This window comes from Narcine bancroftii, chromosome 5 (assembly GCF_036971445.1).
Source record: "Narcine bancroftii isolate sNarBan1 chromosome 5, sNarBan1.hap1, whole genome shotgun sequence".
Lineage (NCBI taxonomy): Eukaryota > Metazoa > Chordata > Chondrichthyes > Torpediniformes > Narcinidae > Narcine > Narcine bancroftii.
In genome coordinates, this window is record NC_091473.1 from 5132461 (window position 1) to 5151332 (window position 18872).

The window sequence follows — 18872 nt, forward strand, 5'->3', positions numbered from 1 at the left end:
TGAGGGGGATAGAGTAGATGTGGATAGACTTTTTCCATTGAGGATAGGGGAGATTCAAATAAGAGGACATGAGCTGAGCGTTAGGAGGCAAAAGTTTAGGTGCAACAAAAGGGGAGGTTTCTTTACTCAAGAGAGTGGTGTCTGTGTGGAATGAGCTTCCGGTGGAGGTGATGGAGGCAGGTACAATATTATTTTTTAAGAAAAATTTGGATAGGTATATGGATATAAAAGGTATGGAGGATTATGGGCAGAATGCAGGTCAGTGGGACTAGGAGAGTATAAGTGTTTCGGCACAGACAAGAAGGACTGTGATGGCCTGTTTCTGTATTGTAATTGTTATGTGGTTATATGGTTTATATCTTTAACTTCTATGGATGTTGCAAGACCTGCTGAGTTCCTTCAGCATTTCTGAGTTTTTACAACAATCGGAGTTTCAACTACAGCCACAGTGCCTAGACTTTTGTGTTTCACTCCATGCTGATAGGTATAGCTGAGTAATGTGGATGGAAGTCCAAATGAAATACTGTCAATGGCAGTTATTGCAATTCCAATTTGTTATAGAATTGCATTGTTGAACCTTGATTTCTGTAAATTTGGTGGCTGTATTATCTTTGGAATATTGGCCATGGAGCACTTTGGAGCATCCAAGAAGTTAGAAGACAGTAAAATTGCAAATGATTTGCTTGGAGTACTTAATTTTATGCTGTACTTTATATTTTGCAAATACAATCTTTTGCAATAAGATTAAAAACCTAAGGGGGCTTTCTATGTGATGACGTGGGGTTAGACTGATAATCCCTGCTCTCCTTAAAAAAAAGTTGAGAAAAAGTGACAAAAAAAGTTATAAAAGTTACAGAAAATATATGAAAGAGTTGTCTGAAGACATATAGAATACATTAACAATGCCACCAAAGAAGGTCAAAGGACTTACTACAAGAAACTGAGCAAGGAAAGGAAGAGAGGCCTACCTTAAGAAAGGATCCTGGAGCTGTCCACAAGGCAATATCCAAAGGAGAGAGGCCAGAAGCCGGGGAGACCTTGGAAACTGCTGCACGAGGTCTCCCTCGACAATGGCCGCTGACATCGGGTGAAGAAATGACTCTCTGCATGCGCGAGGAGTTGCGCATGCGCAGAGCACAAAGAAAAACTGAGGAAATTTTAACAAAGATTCCAGACACCCACAGCTCCAGTGATCAAGAAGACCTGGAAAGGCAAAGGAAAGAACAAAAGCGACCTACAATCAAGAAAAAAGCTGAAAAAGATGCAGAAGCTTCTTTATCTTCTGGTGAATTAAAGCAAATGTTAGACTTTTTTTTCGACAATCCATGGAAATGTTAACTGATGAAGTAAAGAAAAATGATGATAAGATGGAAAGATCAATGCAACAGTGGACACTAGATTTGAAATAGTGGATGGAAAAGTTAAAGGGAATGAATTTGAGATTCAAAATGTGAAAGATCAAATGAAGAAAGTACAAGCAGAAGCAACTGTAAAGCATGACCAGTTAATGCAAAAGATGGACGTTTGGGAAAGTTTCAGTTGACGGAAAAATATAAAGAATGTTAAAGAAGGGGATGAGGGTCAAAACTTTTAAAAAATTTCTGAAATGGTGGGTCAGGCTGCATTTCAAGGGAATTTGGAGATAGAACAACCCCATAGGTCACTGAGACTGAGACCTAAACCTCAGCCTGACCAAAGGTCCTGTCAAATACTTGTCAGATTCCTTCAATATGAAGAGAGAAAATATTGGAGCTGGCTGTGAAACAAGCTAAAGAGGGACAATCACCTTTGCTTAATGGAAATAAGATTTTTTTAAAATCCAAATATAAATTTTGATTTGTTGAAAAAGAGAAAGGAGTTTAATCTGGTTAAAGGTGTAATTGTGGAAAAAAGGCTATCCCCTTGTTTTGAGATATCCAGCTATTCTAAAAGTATTTGTCCTGGGAGGAAGGAATAGATTTTTTTACTGAGCCTAATGAAGCAAAGATATTCTTTTTAACTGTAGCCGTATAACTTATTACTTGTCCCCTTAAATAAGCCTTCAAAGAATCGCATACCACAAACTTATTAGTTACAGAATGTTTATTCAAGTCCATAAATTTTTTTATCTGTTGCCTTATAAGAATAACAAAAATCTTTCCTTTTCAACAATGCTGCATTAAACCTCCATCTATAACCTGTATTTTGTTCCTTCTCCAATAAAACTGGCATAACCAAAGGTGAATGGTCAGACAATATCCTCGCCTGATATTCAATACTATGGACTCTTGATTGAAGTTGAGAGGCAATTAAAAACATATCAATACGGGAATATGTCTTGTGCCTATAAGAATAAAATAAATAATCCCTAGTATCAGGATGTTTGAAGTTAATTCTTTGGAAAAGGAAATAATAAAGATGGAAAATGAATTACAAAATCAAGGAAATGATTAACAAAGGAAAATGTTGGATTTAAAGAAATTGAAGCTTTAAACAATACAAACATCAAGAGAGGGATACAAGATGGACCCGACAAAAAATTATGAATTGGGAGACAGAGCACAAAGTTTTATCATGGCAATTTAAAACTGAACAAATATAAAAAACAATAGTAACTGTAAAAGAAGATTGGGGTCATTTTACTTATAAAACAAGGTATTAACGATATGTTTATGAAATTTTATAAGAAATTATATAAAATCGGAATCTTTGAAAGATGGGGATGAAATAGATGAATATCTGTCCAAAATTACTTTACCACAGTTAAGCATAGAAGACAGAATTAACAAATCCATTTACAGTTACAGAATTATAATATATTGATGTCCTTACCAAATAATAAAGCTCCAGGAGAGGATGGTTTCTCTCCAGTTTTACAAAGAATTTAAAGAGTTATTAATTCTGATTTTTATGGGATTCTTAGATAAAATGGAAGGTCTTTGGGGACTTACCTGAGTCATTTAAAACTGTGTCAATAACATTTTTCAAAGCAAAAGGAAGGACCCTTTGCTTCCATCTTCTTATAGACCAATTTCATTAGAATACTGATTATAAAATTTTGTCCAAATTAATAGCTAATATATTAGCTAAATGTTTGCCTAAATTGATTAATATGGACCAAACAGGTTTTATTAAAAATAGATCAGCTGTTAATATTGTTAGATTTTTAAGTTTAATAGATATGGCTCAGAAAAGAAAAATACCATCAGTGGCCTTTGCTTTGAAAGTTTTTGGAATTCCGACAAGTTTTATAAATTGGATAAAAGTATTATATAGTTCTCCAAAGGTTAAAGTGATTACAAATATCAAAACGATCTTTCCAACAAAAAGGATTATCATTTTTTTGCATTAGTGATAGAACCTTTAGCTGAGGTGATTAGAAGTGATAATGAGATTGAGGGCTTTAAGATACATGATAAAGAACACAAAATTAGTCTTTTTGCAGATGTAATACTATATCTTACAAACCCTGAAAGCTCATCAAAAAAAATGTAAATGATCAATTGGTGGAAAATGGGTTAGTATCAGGTTACAAAGTAAAGATTGATAAAAGCCAATGATCGAGACAGATTATGTTCAAGTGAAGAACAGGATAAAATTTAAATGGCAGACTGGTGCAATTAAATATTTGGGTATTAATGTTGATAAGAATTTAAATAATTTATTTAAATTGAATTACATACCTTTATTGAGGAAAATTAAAGATTTAAGATGGAAAGATTTGCCAATTTCTTTAATAGGAAGAGCTAATTATGTGAAGATGAGTATCTTTTTCAATCTTTACCAATTTTTGTATCAATAATATTTTTTTCAAGTGTAAGAAGATTTATTTGGAGGGATAAAATGCCTCAGGTGGCATTGGAAAAATTAATATGGAAATATGATCACAGTATTTGTGCCAAATTTAAAAAATTATTATAAAGCAGCTCAACTTAGATTTTTGTCCTCTTGTTATCAGACCGATGAAAAGATTGATTTGGTGCAAATTAAAATGAATAAAATAGGAGAAAGTAATTCTGAACATATTTTATATAAATGGCATGAGAGGTTATTAAAAGGAAAATCTGATACACCAATTTTGAAGCATATACTTAAAGTATGGAAAGGAGAACATGTAGAAAGAGAAACGAAGAATTAACAGATGGGTAAAATGATGATAAATCAAGCTGAAATCATATTTTAAAAAAAATTAGGGAGGAATTTTAAATTGCCAGAACAAAGTCCATTTGAATATCTAATAATGTATGCGTTTATTGAAATATTTATTACTAATAAGTATATTAAATTTCAAGAGACGACTTGGAAAAAGGATTTATTTAAATCTAAATCTAGATGAGAGAAAGATTTAAATATACACATTCAAGATGAGGTATGGTCAAAATTATATTATGAAAGTGTAATTAATACAATTAATGTTAGATATCAAATGGAACAATTAAATTTTTTACATCAATTATATTATACTCCATATAAATTGCATGCACTTCATTCAAATTGTTCTGATCAATGTTTTAGATGTGATAAAGTAGTAGGATCTTTTTTGCATGCAGTCTGGCAATGTGAAAAAGTAGATAAGTTTTGGAAGGATGTAAGTATTTTATTGGGTCGAGTTTTGAAGATGCAAATTTTGAAGGATCCCAGAGTATTTTTATTGGGAGATGTTTCCCAATTGAAGTTAGATATTTATCAAAAGAAGTTTTTAAGTGTAGCAATAGCAAAGAAATCTATAGTTGTTACATGGAAATCCGGTGATATTGTGGGATTGAATAGATGCCAAATAGAATTATTAAATTGTGTATCATTAGAGAGAATAAAGTATAATTTACGAAATCAACCAGAAAAATTTGATAAGATTTGGAAACCCGACATGGATTTTATTGCTACGACTTTACCTGCAGCGTCCACCACGACCCTCATCCGACCCGCCCTAATTAGTTATGATTTAAGACTGTTATGTAAATTGTAATGAATTGATTATAAGATATAGGTTTATTTGACAGGCTTTTTTTCTTTCTTTTTTTTCCTATTTTTTTGGGGAGGGAGGTGGGTGGGGGGGGGAAAGAAAATATATAAAAATTATTATTTTTGTGTCATAATTTTATCTTTTTCATTTTATGGATAAATACTGTCTATGTTTTGACGCAAATGGAAAATAAAATTTTCAAGATTGAAATCCTAGATAATTTTATTCTAGAATATGACATTAATTGTTTTTCTAATTCTTCACTGCATCATTTTCTCAATTTCCTTCTCGGCAGTCCTATATAAATAATATTGTAGTGTGTTGTGCGTGAGCGCAGCGAGAAGAACTGAGACAGCAAGTTGTGAGCTCGTTAAATATAACTGATTTACTTTGAATTCTGTGCCGTAGCCTTTAAGGTGATCCGGAGCCCACCCTTCATGTGGCAGAACTCACGTAAGCACATAGGTGTACTTCTGGTCTGTACTGGGAGAGAAGGACCCACGACGCCATCTTTGCCGCCGCTGCTCCACTGACTGCACATGACAAGCAGGACTGGTTTGGTGCTGCAAATAGGTGCGCTGCCACACAACCACCACCCCCCCCCCCAAGAACTGCCAGTGGTCTCACTGCACGTCATTAGTGAAGTCTTCAGCTTCGGTGGCCAATCCCTATGTGTTGGCAGTGGCACTCTTACCAGCTGTGACAAATCTAAGTGTGCTGGTTTGAGGAGGTCCAGGGTGAAAAGTTCCTCTCTACCCCTGATGTCAAGAGTGAAAGTAGTTATTGCTTTGTAGGGTCACTTGTTCAGATGTTGGAGGGGTGGGGTGGCAGTGTTGCAATGTCAGTAGTGGTGTGAGTGATCCCAATTTGTCTCTCAGTCTTTCCAGTACGACAGCGGTGCCAGGGTTCTGCCCTGGCAGTGAAAGGAGGAAATGGCCCAGGACTGCTAGGGGTTCACCATTGACCAACTCTGCTGAGGTTTTCAGGTTGTCTTTGGCACTGTGCGGATATCGAGGAGGACCCATGGCAGTTCATCTTCCCAGTTTGATCTTTCCAGCCTTGCCATCAGTGCTGAGTGCTGACTTAAGGAGGCAGTGAAAATGCCATTGGACTGGGAACGGTAAGCAGTGGTGTGGTGTAGCTGGGTGCCCAGGAGTTTGAAGAGTTCTTTCCAAAGGACAGAAGTGAATTGGGCCCCTCAGTCGATATTTATGTTGTTACGAGCCCAAAGGACCCCAAAACCCATCAACTTCAAACATGAAAATAGAATCAAACTTTAACTTAACTAACCCAAATAACCCCCTTCTAATTCTAAGCGCACATGTATGTAATGTGTGTATAAATTTAAGAAAAGTTATTTGCTTCGCAGTTCAATCTCATTTCTTCTGAGTTCTCTGGTTGCAGGGAATCACCATACTGTGCACAGAATTTAACATGTATAAAGTTCACCAGGCTTTGGTGCTGAAAGATAAATGTTTACAGCTCAGGAAGGTTCTTGTAAGGTTTGCAGAGAGAGATTTGTTGTTCCAAGACTTCCACAACTGAGATACCACCATTAGTCACCTCAGTGTCTCGCTGATGAAACTTGCCCCATCAGGGTTTTTCATATGGTAACCTCTTTCTTCAAGCTACCACAGAGTTCCATTCCTTCCTCTATTTCAAGAGAAGCATCAGACAGATAGCACTTCCAGCCATCTACTGCTCTGGAACTTGCTTTCAATCAGTTTCAAACAGTTTCTCCTGGATTGCACTTTTCAGTTACTTGTCAGTGTCCCATACACTGACTGACTGAGACAGCTCTCCCTCTCTCTCCAACTTAAACTCCAAAGAGAGCATGTGACTCATGACTTGCAAAACCCTCCACCTTCTTCAGCAAAACAACAGTTCTTTCTTGCTTTCAAGTTGTTATCTTGGGTAAACAATCCAGAATTGACCTTTCTGTGAGCACTTTGCAGAAAGGCTACTGATAGACAGCATCACTCCAGCAAGACAATGGTCAAGCATTTTATGATGTCAGTTCAATTAACACCTACTTGTGAAAGGTGCTTACATTCTCCAAGAGATCCTGCAATGTGAATTTTTCAGACTTTCAAATAAGAATGTGTTTTAAAGTGTGTATGTATGTGACCTACTCTAAATCTTATAAATTCTCCCCAATTAATAATGTTACAATGTGTGCTGAGACTCCAAAGTGGGAGACCCAAGCGGAGAGGAAAGCAAGTGTCAGTGGTGGCATACAGGATGGGGACAATCTCCAACTACTGGGTAAATTTGTCCACTATTGTGAGCAGGTAGCACGACCCTTTAAGAGACTGGCAAGGGGGTCTACCTTGGCGAGGTGGACATGCTGGAACCTGTGGCTCAGTGTGTCAAGCTGTTGGAGGTGGAGCTTGGTGTGCTGCTGGTTCTTCGCAGTTTGGCAGTGCATGGAGGTTTTCGCTCATTCACTAACCTGCTTGCACAGCCAGTGCCAGATGAAGCAGGATATCATCCGTATCATCGTTCGGATGGAGAGATGGGAAAGCCCACGAAAGCCACTCGCCACCATTATGAAGCAACATCACAAAGCAAGGTCATGCCACTGGTGTCCAGTGGGACATCATGGAGCTACAAGCTTGTGATCATTGTCCTGAAACTGAGTCTTGGGATTGTTCTGCTGGGCTCAAGCCAGGTTGTAGTAGTTGATGCCGTGTGACAGGGCATGAACAGCCAGCCTGGAAAGTGCGTCGGCCACGTTCTCTTTGCCTGAAACACAAAATAAGTGCCGCTGCTGGTGGGTAGACCATGGATCGGAGAATGGAGAATGCAAACGTCAGCAGCTTGTGGCCTGTGTAGACCATGAAAAGCCGCCCCTCCAAGAAGTAGCTGAAATGGCGGATGGTGAGGTAGAGGGCTAGCAGCTGTCTGTTGAACGTACTGTACTTCAGTTGAGGTGTTCATAGATGACGGCTGAAAAAGGTGAGGGGCCTCCAAGCATTGTCCATGAACTGTTCCAGGACACCGCCCACTGCTGTGGTAGATGCATCAACAGTGAGGCCCGTGGGCACATCCATGCATGGGTGAACAAGCATCGTTGTGGCAGCCAAGGCCTCTTTGGTTTTCTGGAATATGGCCTGCAATTTGGCAGTCCAATGTGAATGACCAATTGAAAGTGGTCTTGTTGAAACGTAGAGGGATGCACCTCTTGCCTAAAGTTTTAATGGTGGTGTTGCTGCTGCGCGCAGCGTGGGGCCGTGAGGTCTTGTGCATGTCTCGAGCGACATGGGGGAATGACGCTTATCTCTGCACCCGTGTTCACGAGGAATCTGTGGCCCGAGATCCTGTCCCAGACGTGGAGTAGGCTGTTTGGCTGGCTAGCTGCTGTGGCCAGTAATAGCAGCTGGCCCTGTCATTTCCCTGAAATGAGCATGGTTGGTGGCACCTGTATCCTCCTGCCCCCACCATTGATAGTAGAAGCACCATTTCAGGTCAGGCTTCTCTGTTTGAGGGCAGGGCGGTTCTGGCTTGCGTGTTGGGCTAGTCTTGGGCATTGGCCTTGTAATGCAGTTGACTGTCTCTGTGGGCTCGCATTTGGAGCGATAAAGGACATCTGCCCATGCCGCGACTTTACGTGAGTCAAAGTCCACGTGGCCAGCAGCCCCTTAATGCCTTCAGGCATCCTTAAGGAATGCTTGCTTGAACACAAGGTAGGGCCTGTGTCCCTCTGCCAGGGTGAGCATGTCCCCATGGCCATCCAGGTGAAGAAGCCTGGTGGCCCTTTCATGTCTTGAAAACCCGCAAGTGTTAAAAAGGAGGTTCTTTACAGCCATGCATTTACCTTCCTCTAGCGGTGCCTGGATGAGGTGATTGACTCATGAGGCTGCCTCCTGGTCCAGCGAGTTGACTAATGGAAGTATTTTGTTGAATCCAAGGTAATCTGCTTGATTTGAAACTGGGCCTCTGCTTGGCCGAATCAAGTGCAAGGCGGGGCGCCTATTTGTCCAGAATGTGGGCAGCTTTAATGCAAGGGCGCCTACAGCTTCAGGGTGCACTGTGCCAAGTCTTCACAACGTGAGAGGTCCAAGTGAAAAGTCTACAGGGAAAAGTTTGCTTCCCCACCCCCCCCCCCCCCCATGTCCAAAGTAAAAGTCTTGCCAGACTGCTGGAGGACCTCATATGGGCGCTGCCACAGTCCAGCTCCTTGGGAAGATGGGTCAAACGAGCGTCTGTGTGAGGGGTTTGTGGTCCATGAACACCGTGAATGGCCTGCCCTCCAGGAAATATCGGAAGTGCTGGATGGCCAGGTTCAGCGCCAGAGGCTCCTGGTCAAAAGCGCAGTACTTGAGCACCAGCAGACGAAGCCATTTGCTAAAAAAAGCCAGTGGGCATCACTGTCCATTAAACCATTGTTCGAGTATGTCCCCTATGGTTGTGACTGAGGCGTCCACCGAGAGTGCAGTGTGTGCATCTGGGCATGGGTGAACCAATAGGGTGGCGTTGGCTAGGGCTACTTTCATTGCTGTAAAAGCGCTCTCTGCCTCCTCCGACCAGGCCAGGACCTTGTCCTTAGCAGCAATCAAAGTGAACAGCGGCTACATGATGCGGGCGGCACCTGGGATGAACCGACAATAAAAGTTTACCATCCCTACAAATTCCTGCAGGCCCTTGAGGGTGGTGGGTTTGAGGAACTTATCTGGTGCTGGGGCAGCCCCTGCTGCCAAGATGGTGTACCCTAGGAACTACAGTGTCTGCTTGCCAAACTGGCACTTGGTCACGTTGACTGTGAGGCTGAATTCTGCCAGGCAGGTAAACAGGGTGCGGAGGTGGGCCTTGTGTTCCTCATGGTCGCGGCTGGCGATAAGGATATCATTAAGGTAAATAAACACAAAGTCCAATTCCCAACCCACTATGTCTATAAGGTGCTGAAAAGTCTGGGCCGTGTTCTTGAGCCCGAAGGGCATTCGCAGGAATTCAAAAAGGCCGAAGGGGGTGATGATCGCCGTCTTACCAATGTCCTCGGGGTGGACTGGAATCTGATGATAGCCCCTCACCAGATTGAGAAGATTTGGGCGCCATGAAGATTAGCTGTAAAGTCTTGGATGTGGGGAATCGGGTACCTGTCTGGTGTGGTTGTGTCGTTCAGGCGGCGATAGTCCCCGCATGGTCTCCAGCCCCCAGAGGATTTGGGGACCATGTAGAGGGGGGATGCCCAGGCACTGTCCAAGCGGCAGACGATACCCAACTCCTGCAGGTGAAAGAACTCCTATTTGGCCAGCTGCAGCTTCTCAGGCGGACGTTGTCGGGCCTTGGCGTGAAGCGGGGGGCCTTGGATGGAGATGTGGTGGTATACCCCGTGCTGGAGCAAGATGCCACTGAACCAGGGCTGAAGGATGGCGGGGAACTCATCCAATATGCTCGAATATTCGTTCCTGGGAGTGGCAATTTCGGCCTTGCAGGCGTCCGTGGCATCTAGGCGAACCGAGTGGAATATGCGAGCGTTGACCAGCCTCTTGCCTTTCATGTCGACTAGCAGGTCATGTGCCCTCAGGAAGTCAACTCCCAACAACACTGTACCCAGAGGCTAGCACGAACTTCCAGCAGAATTTTTCTTTTCCGATATGGATCTGTGCCCTGTAGGTGCCAAAGGTTTTAATGGCGAAACCTTTGGCTGCCCGCAGGGTGGGACCACGAGATCGAGTGTGTGTCTCAAGGGTGGTGCGGGGGGGGGGGGGGGGTGGCAAGACGCTCAGCTCCGCTCTGGTGTCCAACAGGAAATGCCGGCCAGTGGATCTATCGGTTACGTGAAGGAGGTTGTTCACGTGGCCAGCCGTCGCAGCCATCAACGGTGGCTGGCTGGATCATTTCCCTGGTAGGTACAAGGTTGCCTGGACTTACGAGCTTGTGCGGGGGGGGGGGGGGGGGGGGGCAGCTGAGGCCGGCTGGTTCCTGGACGAGTGACCTGACAGAGGTCGGCTACATTCTCCCTCTTGGTGCACCAGAGGGGTCTGCTTGGGCTGCGACTCAGCGAGTGTCCGTGAAGTCCTCGTCCGCCAGAAGGAGCTGAATGTCCTCGGGCATTTGCTCCAGGAAGATCTGGCAGAACAAGAAGCAGGGCTTGTGATCCTCTGCCAGTGCCAGCATCTCATCCATGAGGGCCGATGGTGTGTGGTCTCCCAGCCCATCCAGGTGTAGGAGTCTGGAGGCACGCTGTTGAGGGGAGAGACCGAAGGTGTCCAGAAGGTTCTTGAGGGCAGGATATTTACCCTCGGCTGGTGGGTGGTGGATGAGATCATCGACCCTGGCTGCTGTTTCCTCGTCCAGAATGCTCACGATGCGGTAAAACATCGTGGCATCTACGGAGATGTTCCTGAGGCGGAACTGCACGTCCACCTGCCCGAACCATGTACACGGGTGATGGGTCCAGAAGGGGGACAGTTTGATGGCCACGACGTTGACCTCGGCGGGATCCATGTTCAAAGCTCAGAAAGACGTCTGGGCTTGTCGGGGTCACCAATGTAGCGTAGGTTACCGCTAGGAAACACACTGCCACCACATTGGCTGTCATTAACGACTGTTTAATTCAAATCTAGTGCGCGCCCCTTTAAGGGCAGCGTGCGCGAAGACATCATAACTGCTGCCTTAGACAAGCGCTGGGCTGGAAACGCGATGGAGGGAGAAACCCCCGACGGCGCCATCTTCTCATGGCTGCCCCGCCATGTGGTGTTACAAGCAGGGCTGGTTCGCCATGAGAGAGTACGCAGCCAGTGTCTCATAATTTTAATTTTAGGAAATGTTTTCACTTTTTTTCCTGCCAAAATGGACAATTCATACAATTCCCCACATTAAAACCCATTTGCCAGATATTTAACTTTGCTTAACCTACTGGTATCCCTTCACAACTAACTTTCCCACCTGGCTTTGTCACCAACAGTTCTAAAAAATCATCCTTTCAGTATATTCATCCAAGTCACAATATAAATAGTAAAAAAGAAATATAGCCCACACACCAATCCATGTGACACACAGAATGTTATATCTTGCCAATAAGAAAAAAGATCCACATGCACTATTTCCTGATAGCCTGCCAAGCTTCTGTGCCAATGTTACTCCAACACCATATGCTTTTTATTTCCAGAGACCTTTGCTGCAGTACTTTTATCAATTACTTTCTGGAACCAGTACATCCAGATTCTCCTGAACACAGAGGATAATGTTACTTAACCAAATAACTCCAATAAAGTGATCAAATAAGATTTCTCTTTCACAAAACTGTTAATTTTGCCCAATTATCTTGAATTTTTTTGTATCTTGCTATAAATTCCTTGATATTACATTTAAAATTTTCCCCAAGACAGACATTAAACTAACAGCCCAGTTTCTTGCTTTCCATTTCTGTTTCTTGCTAGCAACAGCACAAGGATAGAAAGTGACTATTGTCATTCCCAAATATGGTAGTTAAAACTATTAGTAAAGATGTTGTGATCAGGCTCCAGCTTATTATCTGATGAACATCTATGTTGTTAATGCTGTTTTTCTCTTCAAATATGCTCCCTTCTTGACTGAATATCTCAAGGATTTTACCCCTGAACTACTTTCCTTCACTCAGTTATGATAGATATTAATAATGGCTTTAGAGGCCAGAGCAGTAGGCAAAAGAATGAAAAAAAAAGCTAAATACTCATGGAAAAATAATCCACGTTTGTTATTGCAATTATTTATTCAAATAGATTTACCAGAATGTTGCCTGGATTGGAACACAAGTCTTATGAGGCAAGGTTAGCAGAGATGGGACTTTTCTCTTCGGAGTGTACAAGGATGAGAGGTGACTTAATACAGGTCTACAAGATTATTAGAGGCAATAGATAGGGTGGACAGCCAGCACCTGTTTCCCAGGACAGGAATAGCAAACATCAGAGGACATTTGTGCAAAGTGAAGGGAAGGAAGTTTGGGGAGCATCAGGGATACTTTTTATACACACAGACACACACACACACACACACACACACACACACACACACACATATATATATGAATGCAGAGAGTTGTGGGTGCCTGGAATGGTGGTGGAGAATGAAACATTAGGGATATTTAAGAGACTAAGACAGGCACATAGATAGGGGAAAAGTGGAGGGTTTAGTACTTTAGGAATATTTGGGTCAGCATAACATCGAGGGATGAAGGGCCTGTATTGTCCTGTAGTGTTCTTTAAAAAGTTCACTTTGTTAAGAAATTCTGCATTAATGCACCGCAAATTTCTCCAACGTAGTCAAACATGGGGTTTCCCCATGAAATGGCAAGATAGCACAAATTTAGGGCAAGTCAGAAGTCTTAAAAATTGTCAAAATAAAAAGTAAAACATAAAAATGTTGGCCTGCTGATATTTTTCTATACCTTGATAAAGAGCTCTAGCCCGAAACGTTGCTTTACCGTTGCTAATATAAAGAACATTGCTTCACTTGCTAAGTTTCTCCAGCATTGTGTTTGTACTGAAGATTGCGTGGAATAAACAAGAACAGCAGATTACCAGAAAACAGAAGCTCAGATGGACAGCACATGCTTGTGAAGGCTATGCGCATCATTTCCTGGAGATTTTCAAGCAGTTTAACACTGCTCCAAAGTATTTAAACAAGTTTTTAAAAAATCTTTAATATACATCTGATAATGAGTACATTACACCCAAACCTAGAATTCATGTTCACTTCCATCTTCCTTTCACTGAGGATCAAAATTGCTAAGGATGACACCTACCAGCAAGTAGCTCAGTACTTTAGTGCCGTCAAATATATTGGTTGTGCTGCAACATACGCACAATTATCCTTAAATCGTAGGATTTGGACATGTTGAGACAGATGATTTTAATGACTCCAGCTAATTGTTTGCCCATCTTTAGTTTCATCTTTTTTCCTGAGACTGGACATTGCTTACATTTGAGGCAAATCAGCTGTTAATGAATTATTAACTTGGCAAGTGCTTTTCTGAGGTCATGTGCATATTTTGGTGTAGTCATTTGATCTGATTCTAACAGCGTTGGAGAGTTGTTTATCAATAATCGGTGATAAAACTGGAAAAAAATTTCTATTCCCAGGTGGATGTCTTCATCTTAATGAAGAAAGGGGCAGTTATCAAGAGCACAGCACTTCACAGGAAAATACATATTGCCTGTTTTGTAACAATAACAAGAGTTTGCAATTAAGGATTTAAAGACAAGATGCTACTTCGGCAATCCATTAAAAAAACCATGTATATCTTTAAAATCTGTCAGCCTTGATAATGCATGAAAACAAAAATACTGCAACAGCAAACACTTTGGTGGATTGAATGGATTTAATCCTGACAACAGAACAGCTGGATCAGCTATCTGGTTTTAAAATCAATCCTTGAATGCACTTGAACAAATTCTAACCAAAAGTGAATAAATAATTCACCAGAATCGACACTCCACGGTGTAAAATTAAATATTTAAATTAACGACTAAAATCATGAACTTAAAAAATGCACAGAATGACTTTCCCACCTAACCTTAAAATGTAAATTGCTTAAAAAAAGAACAAACTTTGAACCAATGTTTAATTTGAAAGCCACATGGGCATCTGGGCATTGTGAATGGAAACCAAATTTCCTGAATGTTATTTGCACCAAATTGTTATTCACATCACCTTATTCACCGTGCATCTTGGCGCCTCACAGTTTGGCGGGCAGCAGCCTCCTTTGAAGAAGACCGCAGAGCCCACCTCACTGACAAAAGGCAAAGGAGGAAAAACCCAACACCCAACCCCAACTAACCAATTTTCCCCTGCAACCGCTGCAATCGTGTCTGCCTGTCCCGCATCGGACTTGTCAGCCACAAACGAGCCTGCAGCTGACGTGGACTTTTTACCCCCTCCATAAATCTTCGTCCGCGAAGCCAAGCCAAAGAAGATTCAAAATGAGACCATTACAGGTGGTTAAGATGAAGTAGGGACCTTAAAACTTCCAATGGTCAAACAAAACTTTGTCTTTTTTTTTAATGGGAAATGTGCTTTTATCCCCCCCCCCCCAAAGTTTTGTTTGACCATTGGAAGTTTTAAGGTCCCTACTTCATCTTAACCCCCTGTAAATGGTCTCATTATAAACAGTGAGCCTTTTATGGGAAATGTGCTTATTTTTCCAATGTTTATAAAACGATGGTGCTTTTAAGAAATCAGCTCTCCTGCGCAGAAAACAAAAGGGTGAACAAGACCCCATTTCCTTGAACAGAAGATTCTATTCATCAGCAAAAGTTCTTGAGCAAATGACAACTCGCCGCCTGGGGTGGAGGCGACACGGACATCCTCACTCAAGATGTCAATTTAGAGCTGTACCCTACTGAGTTCTGAACCGAAAACTGGGCACACCAAGTTAATATTTTGGCCTAGAATGTGCGAAATGGGCCGAATGCGCAACTTTCTGCCGCCTAAGGCTAAGTGCTACTCCGGCCCCTGCCGTGACTCAGCGGCTCGCTTCCTCGGCCCAGTCGGTACACTTACACCTCTTCCTTCATCCATCCGCAATCCCGAGGGGACCTCATCGGCCGCCTTCATCCCACCCCCCACACCTCCCTCCCGCCCTCTCGACCGCCGCTCCAACCCCAACTAGCTTACCACGAGGCCCCCTTCACCAGCGGCGTCTTCAGCGAGTTGCCGATCTCATTCTTCTGGCTCTCCAGATCCGGGACGCCGCCTTCCGCCATTACTCTCACCTCGAAAAAGGGTGGAAAAGCGCGAGCCCGCCGACCCCTGCGTGCGTGCGTGCGTCAGGGCGTGCGTGCGTCAGGGCGTGCGTGCGTCAGGGCGTGCGCGCGTCAGGGCGTGCGCGCGCGCGCGCGCGGTCAGGCACTTCCCGGATCGTTCAACGCTCGCCCGAGGGGAGCAGCTTCGAGAACGTCCGCCTCGCGACTCCGACACGCCCCCACCACCCCGAAAATGCGTCACGTCATGGCATCATCCAATCGCCCAAAGGAGCGGTTGGACACGTGACGGCTGCCCAGTCATTCAGGCCTCCTTGTGACGCGGAGCTTGTAGTTAACGTTGACCTGGCTGGACTAAAACAGGCGGAAGGAGCCTGGTTTAGGGGGAGGAAGGTTCTTCAGGATGCCCGGCCTTTCTGACTGGAAGTAAAACACCGTGGTTCCAGTAAAAAACAAAATGCCGGAGAAACTCAGCAGGTCAAACACTGTTCTTTATGTAGCAAAGGTTTAAAAAAAATACAGAACCAGCGTTTTGGGCTTGAGCCCTAAAATGTCGGCAGGTGTCCGAACAACAGAGTGGAAGAGGTAGGGGAAGAAGGTGTGGTCACAAAGCAGGAGGTGAGCGGTGGTGGAGGGGATAGCAGTGATCAAGGGGAGGAGGGATGGCTGGGTGAAGGGGAAAGGAGAGTAGGTTAGCAGAAACCAGAGAAGTCCATATTAATGCCATCCGGCTGGAGAGTGCCCAGATGGAAAATCAGGTGCTCCTCCAGTTTCTGAGTAGTCTTGTACACAAGGACAGACATGTGAGTGGGGCTGTGACCCAGAAATAGACGGGTGGACAGAGGGGAGTACCCAGCAATCTCCCAGTCTCTCCATTGTTGAGAAGGCCACGAAGGGAGCACAGGATGCAGTAAATCAGTCCTACTTCACTTGAAAAAGCCTGTCTGTGGTAAGGGAGTAGGTGTGGGCATGTGTGGCATTTCCTGCAGCCACAGGGGAAAGTGCCAGGGAAGGATTGATGTGGAGGGATGACTGCACGAGAGAGCCATGGAGGGAGCTGTCCTTACAGAAACCAGGGGAAGATGTATCTGGATGTGGAAGGAAATATTGGGGCAGGTGACGCAGAATCCTGCCCGATTGCTTGACCCAGTGCCTGGGTCTGGGCTGTTCCAGCTGTGTGGTGCCCTTTGCTGGGATGGCAAGAGGAAAAATCCTTGGAATGGCCTTTGTCAATAAGCCAGTGGCTTGGTCCAATAACTTGGATCTCCCAGTGGCCACCCATTTCAATTCCCCATACCATTCCCTTCCTGGCATGTCTCGTCCATGATCTCATGCACTGCCAGACTGAGACCACCTGTTAATTGGAGGAACAACACATCTTCAACCAGATGGCATTAATATCGATCTCTCTGCCCCACCTCACTTCTTCCCCAACTATCACCTTCTCCTAGCTGTCTCTCCCTTCTGTCTCCTTTTGCACAAACATGATAAATTCTTATCTCATCCCTTATCATATCCTTTTTGTTAGTCTGGATTCTGAGATTTTCTGCTTCTCGCTCTAATAATTCCTTTAAGAAGGGCTCAGGCCCAAAACATCAGTAATATATCTTTGTCTGCTATAGACACTGAAATGACCAGCTGCATTCATTCAGTATTTCAGTGTTTTACCTCAAACATGACAGGTCAACCATGTATTTGAAGTGGGCCCATTATTCTTGCATCTTCAGCTCTTACATGGTTTGGAAGTGTGTCTCTGCCGTTCAGAACACATGACTCAAAAGTTGTATGATCATTTGTCACACATCTTCTTTAAGCTTGTCCAGAGTGCCAGCTGTGATTCATCACTTCAACATAGATCTTGACGAATAAGCATAAGTGTGGATGCTAACCTTCCCCATGTTTTCCATTAATATGAGCGGAAGAATATATTGGGGTGTGGCAGCACACCATTAGGCAGGCGAACTGGTCCCGCATGTCACGCACGTGGCAGTACAGCCGGCCAAAATGGCGCCATTGGGGGGTTTCTTCCCGACCTCAGCACCAGGCTTAGACGCCTGTGCTCTTCCCCCATGTGACGCCCTGGCGGCATCAGGGCCCACGGCGTGGTTCTCAGCCAGGTCTGGGCTGGGAGCATAAGAGTGGCCAGACAGACCTCAATAAGTCAGTTTTGCTCACTGAACTCAACCTGTTTGATTGTGGAGTTATTCAGTAAGCAGAGTAGCCATCACTAAATTGGTGACCCCGACAGGTTCAAGCGCCTTTGAACCCGATATGAACGACTCTTTGATCAACGCTATAGCCATCAAGCTTCCTGACTTCTGGGTTCAGGAGCCTGAGACCTGATTCAGCCATGCAGAGGCTCAGTTTCACCTCTGCCAGATTTCATCAGATATGACCAAGTTTTATCATGTGGTCACCGCCCTGGACCAGGCCGCCGCCAAACAAGTGCTGCACCTCCCGCGTAAGATAAGTACAGGACCATCAAGCGGGTGGTCACCGACTCCCTCGGCCTCTACAGGCACCAGCATGCTGCTCGGATGCTTAACCTCAATGCTTTTCGAGACAAAACTCCAATCGCGTTGATGGATGAGATCCTCACGCTCATGGGCGACCACACCGACTGCCCATTCTTTGAGCACATCTTACTCGACCATTTTCCCCGAAGACATCCGGCCGTTACTGTCCCTGGAGCTTTGACGACCCCAGGAAGGTCACTCAAAAAGCTCAGGAGCTATGGCTTGAATGATTCCTGGAGGGCTCAGCAGTCCAACTGGTTACGAGTCCAGGGCACGACCACGCCAAGCCTTGCTCTAGCGCTGCGGAGGAACACTCAGCTCCTGCAGGGGCCTCAAAGAGCATAGCCAGAAGCAAGCCATCCAATTCAGGCCTCTTCTGGGGAGCCAAGGCTCGGAAGTGCCATCAACCCTGCACGTTCCAGGGAAACGAGGCCGACCGCTGTTGATGGCTGTGGCGGCTGGCCAAGAACACAGCCTTCTCTACCTGTGAGATGCAATCAGCGGCTGTTGCTTCCTCATCGACACTGGGGCCCAGATTAGCGTCATCCCGGCCACGGCCATCTAGTCCTGGATCCAACCTTGATCGCCACTCCATGCAACCAATTCAACAAAGATCCGAACGTATGGTAACAAGATCGTTCACTTCCAGCTCGGCCAGCGGAAGTTCTCATGGCGGTTCACCGTTTCATCCCTCTGAACCTCCATTCTGGGTGTCGACTTCCTCCTCGC

At 44.2% G+C, this 18872-nt stretch overlaps 1 protein-coding gene and 1 long non-coding RNA gene across 7 annotated transcripts in view; one reads left to right on the forward strand and one right to left on the reverse strand.

Annotated features, from left to right (window-relative positions):
- usp4 (ubiquitin specific peptidase 4 (proto-oncogene)) overlaps positions 1-15907 on the reverse strand; it is a 109742-nt gene extending 93835 nt beyond the window's left edge. For 2 of the 5 annotated variants that reach the window (XR_011357299.1, XM_069936611.1), the window contains exon 1: positions 15542-15904. Coding sequence is in view for 4 of the 5 variants with exons in the window: in XM_069936611.1 (XP_069792712.1) it covers positions 15542-15630 (89 nt within the window). In the remaining variant the exon portion in view is untranslated. Of the gene's footprint in view, positions 1-15541 lie in introns of all 5 variants that reach the window. The other 3 variants (XM_069936614.1, XM_069936613.1, XM_069936615.1) reach the window with 2 other exon arrangements.
- Positions 15675-18872, forward strand: part of LOC138763060 (uncharacterized) — a 28487-nt gene continuing 25289 nt past the window's right edge. The window contains exon 1 of one of the 2 annotated variants that reach the window (XR_011357300.1): positions 15675-16104. This is a non-coding gene — a long non-coding RNA (uncharacterized lncRNA). The remainder of the gene's footprint in view (positions 16105-18872) is intronic. The other variant, XR_011357301.1, reaches the window with a different exon arrangement.